This window comes from Rhinolophus sinicus, chromosome 12 (genome assembly GCF_057876585.1).
Source record: "Rhinolophus sinicus isolate RSI-liver-muscle chromosome 12, RSI-T2T, whole genome shotgun sequence".
NCBI classification, from domain to species: Eukaryota; Metazoa; Chordata; class Mammalia; order Chiroptera; family Rhinolophidae; genus Rhinolophus; species Rhinolophus sinicus.
Window position 1 is genome coordinate 13615619 of NC_142512.1, and position 14474 is coordinate 13630092.

Genomic DNA, 14474 nt, shown 5'->3' on the forward strand with positions numbered 1-14474 from the left:
CACATCTAACCCGCGGGCAGAGCCGCACCTTTCAAGCTCTCTAGGCGCCTAAACCCAGCAGGGAGTGGATCGACAGTTGGGCAGTCCCTACGGGCGATGACCCTGGATAGAAGGCGAAGGAGGGAGGAGCCCGCAAAAGGAACACCCCCCAAAACCCCAGTGGTGGACAGCTGCCGTCGAGTTTGGCCTGTGAGCCCGTTCAGTAAACTAGGGTCGAACCTCTCCTCCCAGCCAATGATAAAACCTCCACTCCCTTGGCACCGCTCGGAGAGACCCGAGGCCGTGGGTCCTGGCGCCCGAGCAGAAAGGGTTACCAACTGCCTCTAAGCCGGTTCCGGGGGCCGGGTCTCCGGGAACGCCTCCCATTGGCCGTGGAACCCACTCGGCGCTGATTGGCTGAAGCTCTCGGCTACGGCTCTCCAAGGTTCCCCATTGGGCGCCGCGCACCGGTGACTACAGTGTAGCGGCTGGTCCTCCCGAGGATACCCAGCGGGAAGCTGCTGCGGGCTCCCGCAGCTGCTTGGGAACGTTCATTCCTGGCCAGAGTCCCGACTTACTTCCCGGATCCAGATCTCGTTGCTATCTCGAGGACACCCCCGGATCTTCTCCCGGATCCTTTCCCTCCGTAACCTGCTGGGTTTTTTTCCTTCCTCCCCGCTCCCATCTCCTAGCTCCGTCTCCTTCCCCTACTTCGGGCCCCCAGTAGCCTGCTATTCTCAGCATTCCACCTGCTGTCCGCCTGGCTGCTGCCTCTCCTTGACCTCAGCTCCTTTCACCAATAAGGCCCTATCATAACTTTCTCACCAGACTCTCCTAAATCTCTTCTCTTTGCCAGCTCCTGACTCCTAAATTGCTTTGACCTCTTGACATTTGACCCTGACACTGTTGACTCCGAACTTACATTCCTACCTCCTGCAGCTTGGATTGCTGAAACTGAGGTCTACCCTGATTTCTGACCCGTTTCTGAAGCTCATTTTGACTTTCTTACTCCTGGGCCAGTTCTTGCGACTGCTACCCCACCATGGACTTCTTAATGAGCGGCCTGGCAGCCTGTGGAGCCTGTTTGTTCACCAACCCCCTGGAGGTGGTGAAGACCAGGATGCAGTTGCAGGGAGAACTACAGTCCCCTGGCACCTACCAGCGACACTACCGGAACGTCTTCCATGCCTTCATCACGATTGCCAAGGTAGACGGCCTGGCTGCCTTGCAGAAGGGCCTGGCTCCTGCCCTCCTATACCAGTTCCTAATGAATGGCATCCGGCTGGGCACCTACGGGCTGGCTGAGGCTGGAGGCTACCTGAACACAGCGGAAGGCACCCTCAGCCCTTCCCGCAGCGCAGCAGCTGGGGCCCTGGCTGGGGTCATGGGAGCCTACTTGGGGAGCCCTATCTACATGGTGAGAAGAAGGATCTTGCCTGGGGCCTTAAGGCAGACCCTTGGTGTAGGGTTGGGGCGGTGTGGGGGGCCTGGGCCTTCATAGCCTGATACTCGTTAGAAGTGGATTTGTGTAGGGGAGCATGAGGAATTTGAATAACATACCTCAGTAAGTATAGGGATCAGGGAAAGTCCTGGGCAGCACAGGATTGTAGTCTCACAGTTTGCCCCTTTGAGTTATTTGGTATAGGTGAAGGATCCATAGCCTGAGGCCCAGAAAGGTGTAGTGACCAGCTCAAGGTCACACAGCTGCTTATTGCTAGGACTAGGCCCTGCTTAGTGCTCTTCCTGGAAAGACACTAAGAGGCAGTGCGTTCTGTAGAGGAGTGACAGTCTGGCCTAACTCCTAGGGTATGAGATTCAGGGACAGTAACCTCTCCAAAGTCAGCTGTATACATGCCCCCATGAAGCTTGGGGACCAGAGAGTATGCCCCAGAGTCTGATGGGGATCCTGGTTGTGCTGGTGGCTGGAGATCCATTCTGGGATTGGGAGCTGGCATGAAAGGCTGGACACCCAGGTCTTGCCTAATGTAAACAGTCATAGGAAATGATGCCATTCTCCAACCTCTCTATCCCCCACCCCTACCCACAAGGGAAGGAGGATGTAGAGGGAGTGGAGTGTCTTTCAGTGCTAGGAGATCAATCCCCTGGGACTGAAACCAAGGGACACAGAGTCTCAAATTGGTCACAAGGGACCAATTTGTGAAGTAGGAACAATAATTATCAGATTAATAGGATATTCATTGCTGAACACCCTAGAGGAAGTGTGAGGGGGTCAGACATTTGGGTCTCTGAGATGGGAGGATGGCCACTGGGCCATAGGCTGTGATATTCTTTCATCCCCAGGTGAAGACACACCTACAGGCACAGGCAGCCTCAGAAATTGCCGTAGGGCACCAGTATAAGCATCGGGTAAGGTGTTTCCAACCCTGCTAGATAGAGTCCCTGCCCATTCTCTCCCATTTGTCCCCAGCTTTCTGCCTACACCCAATAGCTCCAACCTAGACATAGCTCTGCCCAGCCCATCAATTCAGTCCCACTTTGCCCCTGAAGTCCACCAAGACCCTCTTTCCCACAAGTTCCCCAGTTCCTCTAGTCTTCTGCACCTGTTCCTCCCACCCTGTTCTCCTAACCTACTAATGTCTTCACTTCCATGCACCCTGACCCTATTCTGGGATGGTGAGGGAGGGAACAATGGGGCGGTAGACAACTGAGGGGCCACATTCTGGAACTAAGTCCACATAGAATTGGTTGTGTAGACATCGGATGCCTGTTAAGGAACCGTCCTTCACAGTGTTAGGAGATGGCAGCACCTCATGCCAGGGTGACTGAACCCCACCCCCATGGTCTTCCCCCAACCAGGGCATGTTTCAGGCTCTAACCGAGATTGGCCAGAAACATGGTCTTGTGGGGTTGTGGCGCGGGGCCACGGGCGGCCTGCCCCGAGTTGTCATCGGTTCTTCCGCCCAGCTGTGCACCTTCTCATCCACCAAGGACCTCCTCACCCAGTGGGAGGTACTGCCCGGGAAAGGGGTGGGGCCACCTTGGGAATGTGGGCAGGGGGAGTACAAGCTGAAGTGGGCGCTATAGGGGTCAGTGCCAATGTTCAATGTGAGGGAGTGGCAGGAGGGCTTGGAGGTCACCCTCTCTACACCCTTCCCACAGCTCTGTCACTTTTTCCCAGAAGGTCAACCTGAGTCCTTCAGTGTTATCACACTGTCTTATAACTAGTGGAGTGGAAGCTCTCTGAGTTACCAGCTCTCTCATGTGTCCCCAGAGAAGGGCCTGTCCTTTCCTCAGGGTTAAATGATTGGCTGATTGACAAAGCTCTTCCTCCTTCCCTCCATTAGATATTTCCTCCCCAGAGCTGGAAGGGGGCTCTGACAGCCGCCATGGTGAGTGGCGTTGTGGTGGTCCTGGCCATGACACCCTTTGATGTGGTTAGCACAAGGATCTACAACCAGCCCACAGATGTTCAGGGCAAGGTAAGGGAGTGCTCTGGGGGATGGGCAGGCAGGGAAAGCCGGTGGTAGAGGAAAGCAGATTGCTGGTGCCGGTGGGACAGGCTAAAAGGCAGCCTACAGCGGTGATGCCTCTGGTGGGCTCTGATAAACTTCTTCCCTATGCTCTCTCTCCCTCTCCAACCTGCTCTCAGGGTCTCATGTACCGGGGGATACTGGACGCTTTGCTGCAGACTGCTCGGACAGAGGGCATTTTTGGCATGTACAAGGGTATAGGAGCCTCCTACTTCCGCCTTGGCCCCCACACCATCCTCTCCCTCTTCTTCTGGGACCAGCTGCGCATCCTCTACTACACATACTCCAAATAACGACATCCACTCTTCCACAACCCACCAAATCAGCACTCTTTGGACACTCCTGCCTCCATTACTATGTCCTGGTGACTTCTGACGATGTGACCTTTCATCCATCAGAGGGGGACAGCCAATCTCACTCCACATCTGTTTTCTCAGGGTTGAATCACTACAAGGGATAGTTTCCCTCCCTTCTTTGAGTGTCACTTTGAACCTTCTCTACTTGTCCCCCTGTACATTTCACACTCCTCCCTCAGGGCTGAACCAGTCACTCCAAAGTATATTTCCTCCCTTTCTCCACTGCCAGCCTTGGGTCCCTTCTGATCCCATGAGCAACTTTAAACTCCCTCCTCCAAGATCAAAGGGAATTGGGGGACCCGGGTGTCCTGTTAGATTCAAAGGCACAGAGATTATATTGGTTATAAAGCAAGTTTATTTCTACAGAGAGGTGTCTTATGTTTATGCACAGGGAAGGAATTTGGGAAATATATCCAACCCTTTTTTCCCCTTACAGAATGGGGTCCCCAAGTCTTCAGCAGCATCTCATGCCGTGTTTCAGCATCTTTACTGGGGGCCAAAGATATTGGGATCGTGAAGAGTCAGACTGGTCACCAGCTGTTCAAAGTCACCCAGGCTCCAGGGTGGAAGTGACAGATTGTCAGGGCCAAGAGATAACCTATTGTCAGGGCTTGGGAGTGGGGGAACAGATGAAGAAGAGAGAACATCATCCAGGCCTCAGGTTTGGAAGTTCCCTCTTCCTGTTCCCTGGAGGACTTGGATATCTGTGAGCCCAAACCTCTGGCCCACTCCCATTTCCTTGAGGACCCCACCAGCCAGTCTCCCTGCTCTGCCCCTCCCAACGTATTCTCCTGGTCACCCTAGTCATGAGCTATGTGCCCTTTCTGTTCTTACGGTGGCTGATTGAAGGTGAGCAGGAGATCAGTCTGGTACTGGGGTAGCCGCAGCAAGGCCTGGTGCAGAGTCACATCCTTTGCTACCTGAAAGGATCCGAGTCAGGATGCTTACCTAATCCTCTAGGGCCACCCCCTTTACTCCTCCAGGACATCTCACACTCCACAGCCCTTACCTGCTGGTTCTCTTTAGCTACCTGCTGCTTGCCAGAGAGAACCCAGGCTTCTCCACAGCAGCCACTCAAGGCTAGGTTCTCCAAAGGGATGGGTTGCACAGCCTCTACTTGCACAGCCCTAGCCTCCTGCACCCCGCCAACGTCCTCAAAGTGGTACCTGGAGTTGGGAAAGCAGGGTCTGGAGTGGTGTATCTCACTGCCCCTCCCACCCCAAGCATCTTGCAGTCTAAGCTTCTGGTGATAGATATGGTGTTGCCTTTGGCGTTATTGCCGTGATTAACCGTTCAGCCGTAGGCCCCGCCCACTTAGGATCCGGCCCTCCCATTGGCCAGCCATGGGCCTGCCTTCCTCACCGCGCAGCTGCTTCTCCAACAACGTGGGCCTGAAGCTCTAGAAGTTCCACGATCAGGCTCTGGTCTGTCATGCGATGGCAGAAAACTTCTTGATTGTCCGGGACCGGTCGGAGGTCGCTGGGGAGAGGCGAGGCGGAACCTGGTTGACCCCCGCTTCGTTCCGCAACCCACCCGATTGGCCACCATCGGCGCCCGAGCGTTCTCACCTTATGTCAATGGCCCCCGGAGGGAGAGTGGCGGAGAAGGCGCCCCCGAACAGTGGATAGTCTCGTGTGGGCTCCATGGGCCTGAGACTAGGGTATGAGCAGTAGAGAGATTTAAAAGAAACCTAAATGGGGCCACGTGGCATCGCTCCCAGCCTTTCGCTTCAGCCACCGCCGATCTTAGCTCCTGGCCCTTTAAGACTTGGCCCCGCCCAACGATCGCGCTGGCCAATCGGCGCCTGTGCTTTCGGCCGCTGTCCAGCGGCGCTGCTCCCGGATGCCACGCTCTTAGGAGGGCGCGGGGCGGGCTCTCGGGGTCCGCTGAGAGCGAAAACCTCGGTTTAGGACTTGTGACATCTTTGGGGGTCACTAACACGCGCCCGCCAGTCTCCTTTTAAATTGGTCACACGTTCTAAGAATGACGCCTGAGATCCACCTTAGGGGTCGTTGCTCGTCGAAGGGACCGACCTCCAGGTGGGGTCTCTGAGTCGGGAGGATAGTTTCAGGCTCACCCAGTTCCCTCCCCCGGGCCTCTTGACGATAAATGAGCTGCCAGCCAGGCCGCTAAGTCCCGGATCGGATGATGGGAATTAAGAGAACAGTGGGACCTGGTGAGGATTCAGGCTTCACGACTTCCTGAAAGCGAGACCTAACCCCGGGGATTATATATCTAATCCTTCTCAAATCTTCGCCTTGAGAACGCCGTGAGGGAATGGGGTCGGGGCTGGGGGTGGGGACCTTACCGCCCCAAACACACCTGGAGGAAAGCACGGATTAAACCCTCTGTTGTTTTTCTTTTATAGATTTTTAGAGTATGCTTAAAGTTTCTGCTTAATTATATCCTCTCAGCTAATTTCTCAATTCATCTTTGATCCCCAACACCTGGCAGAATGTTTAGAGCATAATAGACACATTATGTATTGAGTGATTGAATAAACCCAATAGTGTGAATAGTGGAACCCAGGAGACCACCCATGCCCTCGGGTTCTAGATGTCACCTACTTCCCAGCCAAGAACGTGTTTCTTCTGCCCTGCTCCCAGACATGGGCAAGAGGATTCTCACCCTAAGGCCATCCCACCCAGGGCGTTCCAAGTGCTGACCATACCTCTGGACCATAATCATTTTGTAACACAGGTCAGGGGCACAATTTTTTTGGTCTCTTACCTTGCCAGTCCCTGTGTGAAGAGCTGGAGATACAATGGCAATTAGGACACAACCCCTGCCTCACCAGAGGTATACAAGGAACCTTGGAGTACACTTTGTGTCTTAAAGGTTGACTCAGAATGCGCAGGGCATCCTACGGGTATTTTAGCCAGGGGAACATTAGGAGCAAAGACTTGGAGATGAAAGGGTGTTTGGGGGAATGCAAGTACAGAGTCCACCGGATTTACCATGGTTCAACTTAAAGATTTTCTTTTGTCTTTACAATGGTGTGGAAGCCATATGCATTTAGTAGAAACCATACTTCAAATTTTGAATTTTGATCGTTTGCTAGGCTAAGCGATATGTGGTATGATACTCTACAGTGTATTCATTGTGTTACATGATTTTGTCCAGCTGTAGAATAATGTAAGTGTTCTGGGCACGTTTAAGGTAGACTAGTCTTAAGTTATATTGTTCAGTAGGTTAGGTGTATTAAATGCATTTTTGACTTATTATGTTTTCAATGTATAATGGGTTTCTGTGTTGTAACCCCATTGTAAGTCAAGGAGCATCTGTTTATCACTTTGGCAAGGATGTGGTGGGGAATAGGATTCAGGGAGCTGTGAACAATGAGGCAGCAGAGGTGGACATGGCAAAGTTTTTATTTTTATTTTTTCATGGCAGGGTTTTCATAGAGCATACTAAGAAGCTTGGACTCATCACTTCTGATGGCTAGCATCAGACTTCTCTCAACCTTATTTCTAAAACATTGTTAGGATTAAAGGAGGTATGGATGTAGCTGAATCTGAATCTGTTTCTGGGCAGAGATTGGACTATGTTTGATCCAGGAGAAATTCTAGAGAGGAGGGGAGTATTATCGACTCCAAAGAGAGAGAAGAAGCCCAGACATAGGGCACCAAGACAGCCAGGTCAGAGAGGTCTACCCCATGCTGCCTCTTTCAGATGGGGAATGACAGACCTCTCTGTGCCTCCCTCCCCATTTCTTCTGATGGGCCATCTGCCCCTGCTCTCCACCTGGGGCAACACCAGCTCTGGCTGCTTTGTGAGCAATAAAGCAGATAGGGAACCCTTGGGACCTGCAAGGATGTGGATGTTAACAGGGCCCTGGCACTGGGCACAAGGGGTGGGGGCCTATTCATGGACCAGAAGGAGGTCACACTAGATTATAGAGACTAAGGAGACAGCCCCCCAACTTCCTCATTTGGGTCTCTGGCATGCCGGATGTCACACTCTGCTATGAGTGTTGTACAGCTGGGGACTCCTGGCCCTCCACAATTCTTGAGCTCTTGGGGCATATGTTAGGTAGGCTCTTCCAGGTGGTAGAAAGCAGAACTCCGTGAAGTGACAGCAGTGCAGGGCCAGGCCTCCTCTGGGGGGTAGAGTTGAAGGCCACCCTAATGTGGCAAATTCCCACTCTTGATTCCACTTCCCTCTCTCTCACCCTTCACCTCTCTCTTTGCATCTGTCCCTTCTTCTGGATCTCCCTGTGTCCCCTGTGTGTTCAAATTCAAATTCCCAAAGAGACAGGATCTAAGTGGGTTGATTAGTTGACATTCAATCTGAAAGTACCTATTTGGCTAGCTCTCCTGCTTGGCTATGAGTGAGATCTTTGGTCCAGCTGGCTGTGGCTAGAAAGATGGGTATCACATTTCTCAGGAGGGTATGAGGGTATGTACAGCTCTCAGCTCACTGATAGAAGTAGGCCTGCAACTGATTGACTGTACTTTTGGGAAGTGCCCTGACCCAGTGCCCTGCATGTAGTTGATGCAGTTGTTTGCTTTGGGAACAGGTGTCCCAGGGTCCCTCCCCCTTTAGACCTCCTGGACTCAGACCAGAAAGATGACTCGACACCCAAAGTCAAGCATCCCTTTGGGAAGAGTTAGGGCAACATGTATTTTTATTAAGCAGGAGTTTTAAACGTATTTTTTCCTTCTATTCTCCCTCTTGGAAGTTTGGTGAAGCCTCTGAATCCCTACTCAGATGTTTTTAAATTCATAAAATAAAATATATAGGAATACAAAGGAAACAAAAAATGTTTAAATACAATTATCAAAATAAAAAACCCAGATTTTTGATATAGTAAAAATGTGCCACTTTATTATTACATTAACAAGATCTAACACTGGGTCTAATAAGTGTAATGTCAAACTAGTGATGCATATAAATCATACCTCAACAGATCTGCAGCAACTCCCCCCCACCCCAGGGAGTATATCTGTGATTGCTATTGTAACAGTCTCTAGTACTGTGGATACTACTGTGTTTTGTTATCTACAATCGCAATGAAAGGAAATGCTAAATTTCAGTTAAGATGTCATTGAGAATAAATGTAATTTTTCTCCATCCAAGTTAATTGACTCAAGCTTAAGAAACTAGGCTATGAAGTATATGCCCTAGCCATGCACTAGGCTCTAGGGGAAGATTCAAAAACTTGTGAAACATGGTGCTTCCTTCTGAGCCTTCAGCATGAGCAAGAAGGGCGAGGGCGTATGGTTCACATCCTGTAATGTGATACACATTAGTACCCCCCACTTTACAGAGGAAACTGTGTCAAAGAGATGCCCAGGGTCCTGAGGCAATCAATGGTAGCCACAGTAGGTTTCTAGAAAAGATCTGATATCATGAAAACAGTGATGATTCTATAGCTGTCACCAAGAACCCTCCATCTCTCACCATTCTCCCCTCAATACTCTATATGCAAGGCACTTTGAACTACCCTCAACCCCATTGACTTGAGTTAGCTCTTTCAAGCCTCTGGGATTTTGCACATGTTCCCTCTGCCTAGAGACAAAAGGTTATTTACCAGTTAAGACCAGTTAAGAGATGTTGTACAATAAAGAACTTGACTGGCCTTTGCCCCTGGTTCCTAAAGGGAAAACTGAATCTTTGGAATTTCCCTAATGATAGGAGTTCTTTGTTATTTATGACGGGCCCTGCTAGTTTATAGGAAGAGATGACTAGTCTGTGTAAAGGAAAGAAACAGCATGGGGGTAGGCCAGACCAGAAAGCCAACCATGTGATTATAGGGTTAGAGCTTTGAGCCACTGGTATCCCCAGAATCATTCCTTGATCCCAAAAGTCTGGGCCACATCCCTTGCTATGGGTTCCCATGGTACTATGAGCTTCCTCTGAAAGATACTTCATTGAAATTGCTTGTTCCAAGTCTTTCTCTCTGCACGTGTGTGCCCCCGGGTAGGAAGCCCTTGACCATTTTCTTACCTGAATAACAGATCGGGTGGGGCTGTGTCACATCCTTTGTCCCATTCTGTAGCCACAGACTGCTCCTCCAGCCTGACCAGGCAGATGAAGCTGTACAAACCCATCCTTCCTCGGGAAAAATCGCCCACAGTCACAAGCACTCCTGATGGGCTGCTCACAGAGAAAGCTCTTTCCTGAAGCCCGAGACTGGATTCCAATTAAGACCCAGGCCCTATCACAGCAATCCACATCCACCATGTGGCTGTTTGCTGCCCCCAAGTGTCCAATGACAGACTGAAGATTTCTTTGATTTCCTCCCCAGTGTCTTCAAGATAGGTACTGGGGGAATACAGCTTTCGGGACCCTGGGATGCAAGCTCAGCTGCTGTGGGAGGTCCCCACCTCCAACAGGCTCACAACTGTCTGACATCCACCTCCTTTCTTTCCATTCTATCCCTTGCCCATGCCCTGGTTTGGGTCGGGTGTCCCAGATGCCGTTTGGAGGGATGCCCAGGGGTGTGGGCTGGGCATCCTCTCTGGAGAAAGGGGCCTTCTGCAGATCTTCCCATCTGGACCCCCTTGCACTCCTCCATCTCTGTGCTCAGCCCCTTCAGTAGTACTTTTTCCAGAAGAGTACATGCTGACAGGAGACTAAAATACACATTCATTTTAGTGCTGTCTTTCTGTGAATTGAAGCGCCATGTTGGCTGCCAAGCTGGTGTTAAGAAAGAGACACGACTTACTGATTCTCCCTGTCACCCCACCTCCATCTCAGCACATACATAGTGTCCTTCATTTGATGTGATGACAAGAATGTGTGACTTAGAATGACTGGTAAGATGAGGTAAAAAGGGGAAATGTTTGAGAGGACCTGTAAAGCAAAGCCACCCATAAACCCAATCCACTAAGTTCACTCTCCTATTAAGGGGGAAAAAAAATCAATATTTATGAATTTTAACATTCATATTTATTCATTTGTTCAACATATATTTATTGAGCACCTAGTAGGTACCAGGCACCATGCTCGATGGTAGGACAGTGAGAGCAAATATGGAGTTGCTGCTGTCATGGAAGAGACACTACTGAGGAGACAGATCCTTGATCAAGAAACACATAGTTCACTATAAGATTGTAATGATGGAAAATAAATTACAACAGTGACTTGGGCTGGAAAGGGAGGTGTGGTGCTACTCTAAGAGCCTCCAACGTCTAAAAGAATTTGACCAGAATACTGTTGACTGATGAGACCCAAAAAAGAACAGGACTTGACTATTAGGTGTGGCAGTTGTAAATGTTTTTTGTTAAGACCTCCGGTGTAGAGAGCTGAGGTCATCATACCCCTTGTGTGTGGCATGTTATCGCTGTCCCTCTGCAGTGCCTCTTACAAACTTTCATCTCTATTTCTCATTCCCATTCCGTTTCCCCCATAGGTGGGTAATGATGAATTTATAACGAGACAATCTACCCTGTTGTCTGGCTTTCTTAGAGAAAGCTGATGGGTCAGAATTTTGTCAACTAGGTATGATGAAAAGATGTTGGCTTGGGGCGGCCAGATGGCTCAGTTGGTTAGAGCGCGAGCTCTTAACAAGGTTGCCAGTTCAATTTCCACATGGGCCACTGAACTGCACGCTCCACAGCTACATTGAAAATGACTTGATTTGGAGCTGAGCTGCTCCCCCCACTAGAATGAAAAACAACTTGACATGGAGATCATGGGGCCTGGAAAAACACACTGTTCCCCAATTAAAAAGAAAAAATGTTGTCTCAAGTTAAAGGACATTGGAAAGGCTATTACTAGAAGTTGGATAAGAAGAAAAGAAAAGATGAAAGACAGATTGGGGGAATATAATCATTGATCTGGAAGTCTGACTGACATTGAGAAATGACCTTGAGATCTGAGTATTGAAGATAAGCAAGATGGAAGGAAGGTTCTGATCAGAAATAGGGTGCTTGAATAAGTGAGTTTGGAAGTAGAGCAGATCTAGGTGATGACAAAATCCAAGGTGAGATGGTTGGCTGAGGTGGAATAGAAGAAGTCACTAAAGTTCAGGGTGTTCAATGATCATGGACATGGATCCAGAATAATGGAAGAGATTAAGGTGGAGAACCAGACTAAGAACCAGGGGCCAAAGCCCTTGAAGAAAGGGGGAAATAGGTAGGGTTGAATAAGAAAAGATTTGGTGACAAGTGACAGGAAACACCAACATTAATAAGGCTTAAACAAGACAGAAGTTTATTTCCCACACTTAAGATATCCAGTGATACCCTGTCCAGGGCTCATCCTCGTACGTACTCCTTCCTCACTGTCAAAAGTCCCAGTCTCTTCCTGTCTTGTTACTCTGCTCTGCATAGTTTCATTCCCAATATGGTGCTGGAGATCCAGCCATCACAGCTTCATTCGCGACAGCAGGAAAAAAGAATGGATAAAGACAAGTATGCTCCCTTCCTCTAAGAACACTTGGGAGTTGTATACATCGCTTTCTCTCTCTCCCATTTGGCCAGAATTTAGTTATAGCTGTAAGGGAAGCTGGCAGATGTCATCTTTATTTTGAGGAGCCACAATCTGTTAAAATACTGGAGGATTCTATTTCTAGAGGAGGTAATCAGATATTGGGGAACAATTGGCAGTTTTTTCTACAGGGAGTGAAGGAAGTCAGCAGAACACAAAGCGGATGAAGGTGATACCGTGTTTCCCCGAAAATAAGATCTAGCCGGGCCATCAGCTTTAATGCATCTTTTGGAGCAAAAATTAATGTAAGAGCTGGTATTATGTTAATTATTATACTTAATTTAATATAAGACCGGGTCTTATATTAATTTTTGCTCCAAAAGACCATTAGAGTTGATGGTCTGGCTAGGTCATTTTCGGGGAAACACGGTATATACAATGGCATAAGCCTAAAATAGGCAAGATTTTCTTAGGAGGGGGTGGAGAATAGTCTGGAAGTGGTACAGGGAGGACCCAAACTCCCAACTCCCCAGCCTGAGGAAGGTGAGGTGAGGTTTGAGAATCAAAGCCACCAGTTAGAGGGGTTTTCAGAGAGGATAGTTGATTTTCCATGAAGACAAGAAAAGGCACAGAAGAGACAGCCTGGAGGAGTTTGCTAGAAAGTCCCTGGGAGGGTGGGAGAGAAAGAAGGTCAGTGGCCAAGGACAGGGTTCTCCTGTTCGTGGGAACCCTGATGAGCTGAGTGGATTTGGTCCTGGCAGTGTCTGAAGGTGGGTCTTGCTTGGCCAGGGTGAGCAAAACCAGAAACCAGAAACTGCTCCACCAAAACATATACATTTACTTATCACAGCCAATCATGTTATCACATACCATCCTTCTACTTTTGCATCAAGCACTTAGTAAACTTAACATCTAAGCCTTGTTATCAGCCCCAAAATTGTGCATTTGAGATTATCTATAAATTATATGTATAATGTTGCTTTCCCGTCAGGAATACTCAAATGCCAAAAATGATCCTACTAGCCCCACGCTTCTCAGGGTAGGTCAGTTTGCAAAGCAATGAGGAAGTTTTCTCCATAATCATAATTTCAGTTTCATTATGACCAGTCCTTTCTTAGGGTGGCTACTAAGAGGTGTGATCCATTACCCCACTCCTCCCCAGGCCCTGTACCTTCCAGGATCTGAGATAACAGTCTCCATTCTCAGGGATTTTTTTTTTCAGTGTTATTTTATATTAGTTTCAGGTGTACAGCATAGTGATTAGGCATTTATATAACTTAGAAAGTGATTCCCCAATAAGTCTAGTACCCACCTGGCACCATACATAGTTATATCTCAGGGAAACTTCTTTAATCAAGATGTTGAACTGTTAGGGGCAAATTGACTTGAGTTGTATAGCCAAGGAAGTGACTTTTATACACAGTCCTGTGAGCAAAGGAAGTAATGGATAGCTGTCAGCAAGAATTCTTGATAATGCTGCTGCCAGGAAATGTAACTGCAGAACAGTGGGAAGTAGATATAGCATGGGTAAGCACAGGCTCCCGGCTCTGTCACAAGCTGTGTGACCTCTAGGCAATTTAACCTCAATTCTTCCTTTGTTTAAAAAAAAAAAAAAAAAAAGACATCATTTACATACATATAAATTGCCTCCCACATGCTTGACTTGTGATAGGTGCCATATACAGCTATTGTTTTAAATTCTATGGGACATAAACTTCCTGGGGCAGTGACAGTGCTTGACACTGAGCTAATCACCCAACATTAACTGACCAAATGAATGAATGCTGAAGTCTCAGGTCTAGAAATGAGTGTTGAGCCCTGTCAAGAAGGGAGCTGTTAAATTAGAAGCAAAAATGAAGAATATTGAGTTCAGATGCCAGAGACCCTGTCAGAGAAACTTCTGCAAACAACTGCTTACACACAGTACAATGCTGCATTTCAAACGAGAAATCCAGAAAGCTTCTGCTCCTTTTCAGATAAGAATGCTAGCATCCTGACTCGCATGCTTTTGTATGGCCCCACCCCCTAAACCCTAATGATGAGGAAGGGGGGCAGAAAACATCCCTCCAAGCCCAGATGAGTGACATGAGGCACGGCGTGGTGATGGCTGGGTAAAGGGAAATGGGGCAATGGAAACCCCTCTTCCCCGTGCATCCTAAACTTCCACTGCAGGTTCTTTGCTCTGAACCACATGCCCCTTCCTGCCTTCATGAAGGACAAAACATGTGCCAACAGATAAACCGAAAACAGCATAAGGCAAAAACGGGCAGAC

General features: G+C 48.8%; 2 protein-coding genes across 5 annotated transcripts; one reads left to right on the top strand and one right to left on the bottom strand.

Moving 5' to 3' along the window:
• Nucleotides 1–438: 438 nt before the first annotated feature.
• Nucleotides 439–4191, top strand: SLC25A35 (solute carrier family 25 member 35). 4 transcript variants are annotated; one of them, XM_019745206.3, is made up of 6 exons: nucleotides 440–625; nucleotides 1000–1396; nucleotides 2281–2346; nucleotides 2797–2949; nucleotides 3285–3419; nucleotides 3590–4191. In XM_019745206.3, the coding sequence occupies exons 2-6, from the start codon at nucleotides 1022–1024 to the stop codon at nucleotides 3761–3763; spliced, it is 903 nt and encodes a 300-aa protein (XP_019600765.1). In that variant the 5' UTR covers nucleotides 440–625; nucleotides 1000–1021; the 3' UTR covers nucleotides 3764–4191. The 4 variants fall into 4 exon arrangements, with proteins under 4 accessions (XP_019600767.1, XP_019600765.1, XP_019600764.1 ...); XM_019745205.2 differs by having other exon boundaries at nucleotides 440–1396; XM_019745209.2 differs by having other exon boundaries at nucleotides 440–1186.
• Nucleotides 4192–4288: 97 nt separating this feature from the next.
• Nucleotides 4289–5579, bottom strand: RANGRF (RAN guanine nucleotide release factor). The gene is made up of 5 exons (XM_019745210.3): nucleotides 5395–5579; nucleotides 5189–5305; nucleotides 4836–4992; nucleotides 4661–4746; nucleotides 4289–4436 (listed from the first exon to the last, which is right to left on the bottom strand). Exons 1-5 carry the CDS (start codon nucleotides 5469–5471, stop codon nucleotides 4313–4315), a joined length of 561 nt encoding a protein of 186 aa, XP_019600769.1. The 5' UTR covers nucleotides 5472–5579; the 3' UTR covers nucleotides 4289–4312.
• Between the last annotated feature and the right edge of the window lie 8895 nt (nucleotides 5580–14474).

What these genes read in the sequence shown, in the direction of transcription:
- SLC25A35 (XM_019745205.2), top strand. Translation starts at nt 1,022, where the DNA reads ATGGACTTCTTAATGAGCGGCCTGGCAGCCTGTGGAGCCTGTTTGTTC. An exon ending in GGCACCAGTATAAGCATCGG is followed by an intron (nt 2,347 to 2,796) that starts GTAAGGTGTTTC and finishes TCCCCCAACCAG; the next exon opens with GGCATGTTTCAGGCTCTAAC. An exon ending in CCACAGATGTTCAGGGCAAG is followed by an intron (nt 3,420 to 3,589) that starts GTAAGGGAGTGC and finishes ACCTGCTCTCAG; the next exon opens with GGTCTCATGTACCGGGGGAT.
- RANGRF (XM_019745210.3), bottom strand. Translation starts at nt 5,471, where the DNA reads ATGGAGCCCACACGAGACTATCCACTGTTCGGGGGCGCCTTCTCCGCC. An exon ending in CCGGGGGCCATTGACATAAG is followed by an intron (nt 5,306 to 5,394) that starts GTGAGAACGCTC and finishes GCCTCTCCCCAG; the next exon opens with CGACCTCCGACCGGTCCCGG. An exon ending in GTTGGAGAAGCAGCTGCGCG is followed by an intron (nt 4,993 to 5,188) that starts GTGAGGAAGGCA and finishes TCCCAACTCCAG; the next exon opens with GTACCACTTTGAGGACGTTG.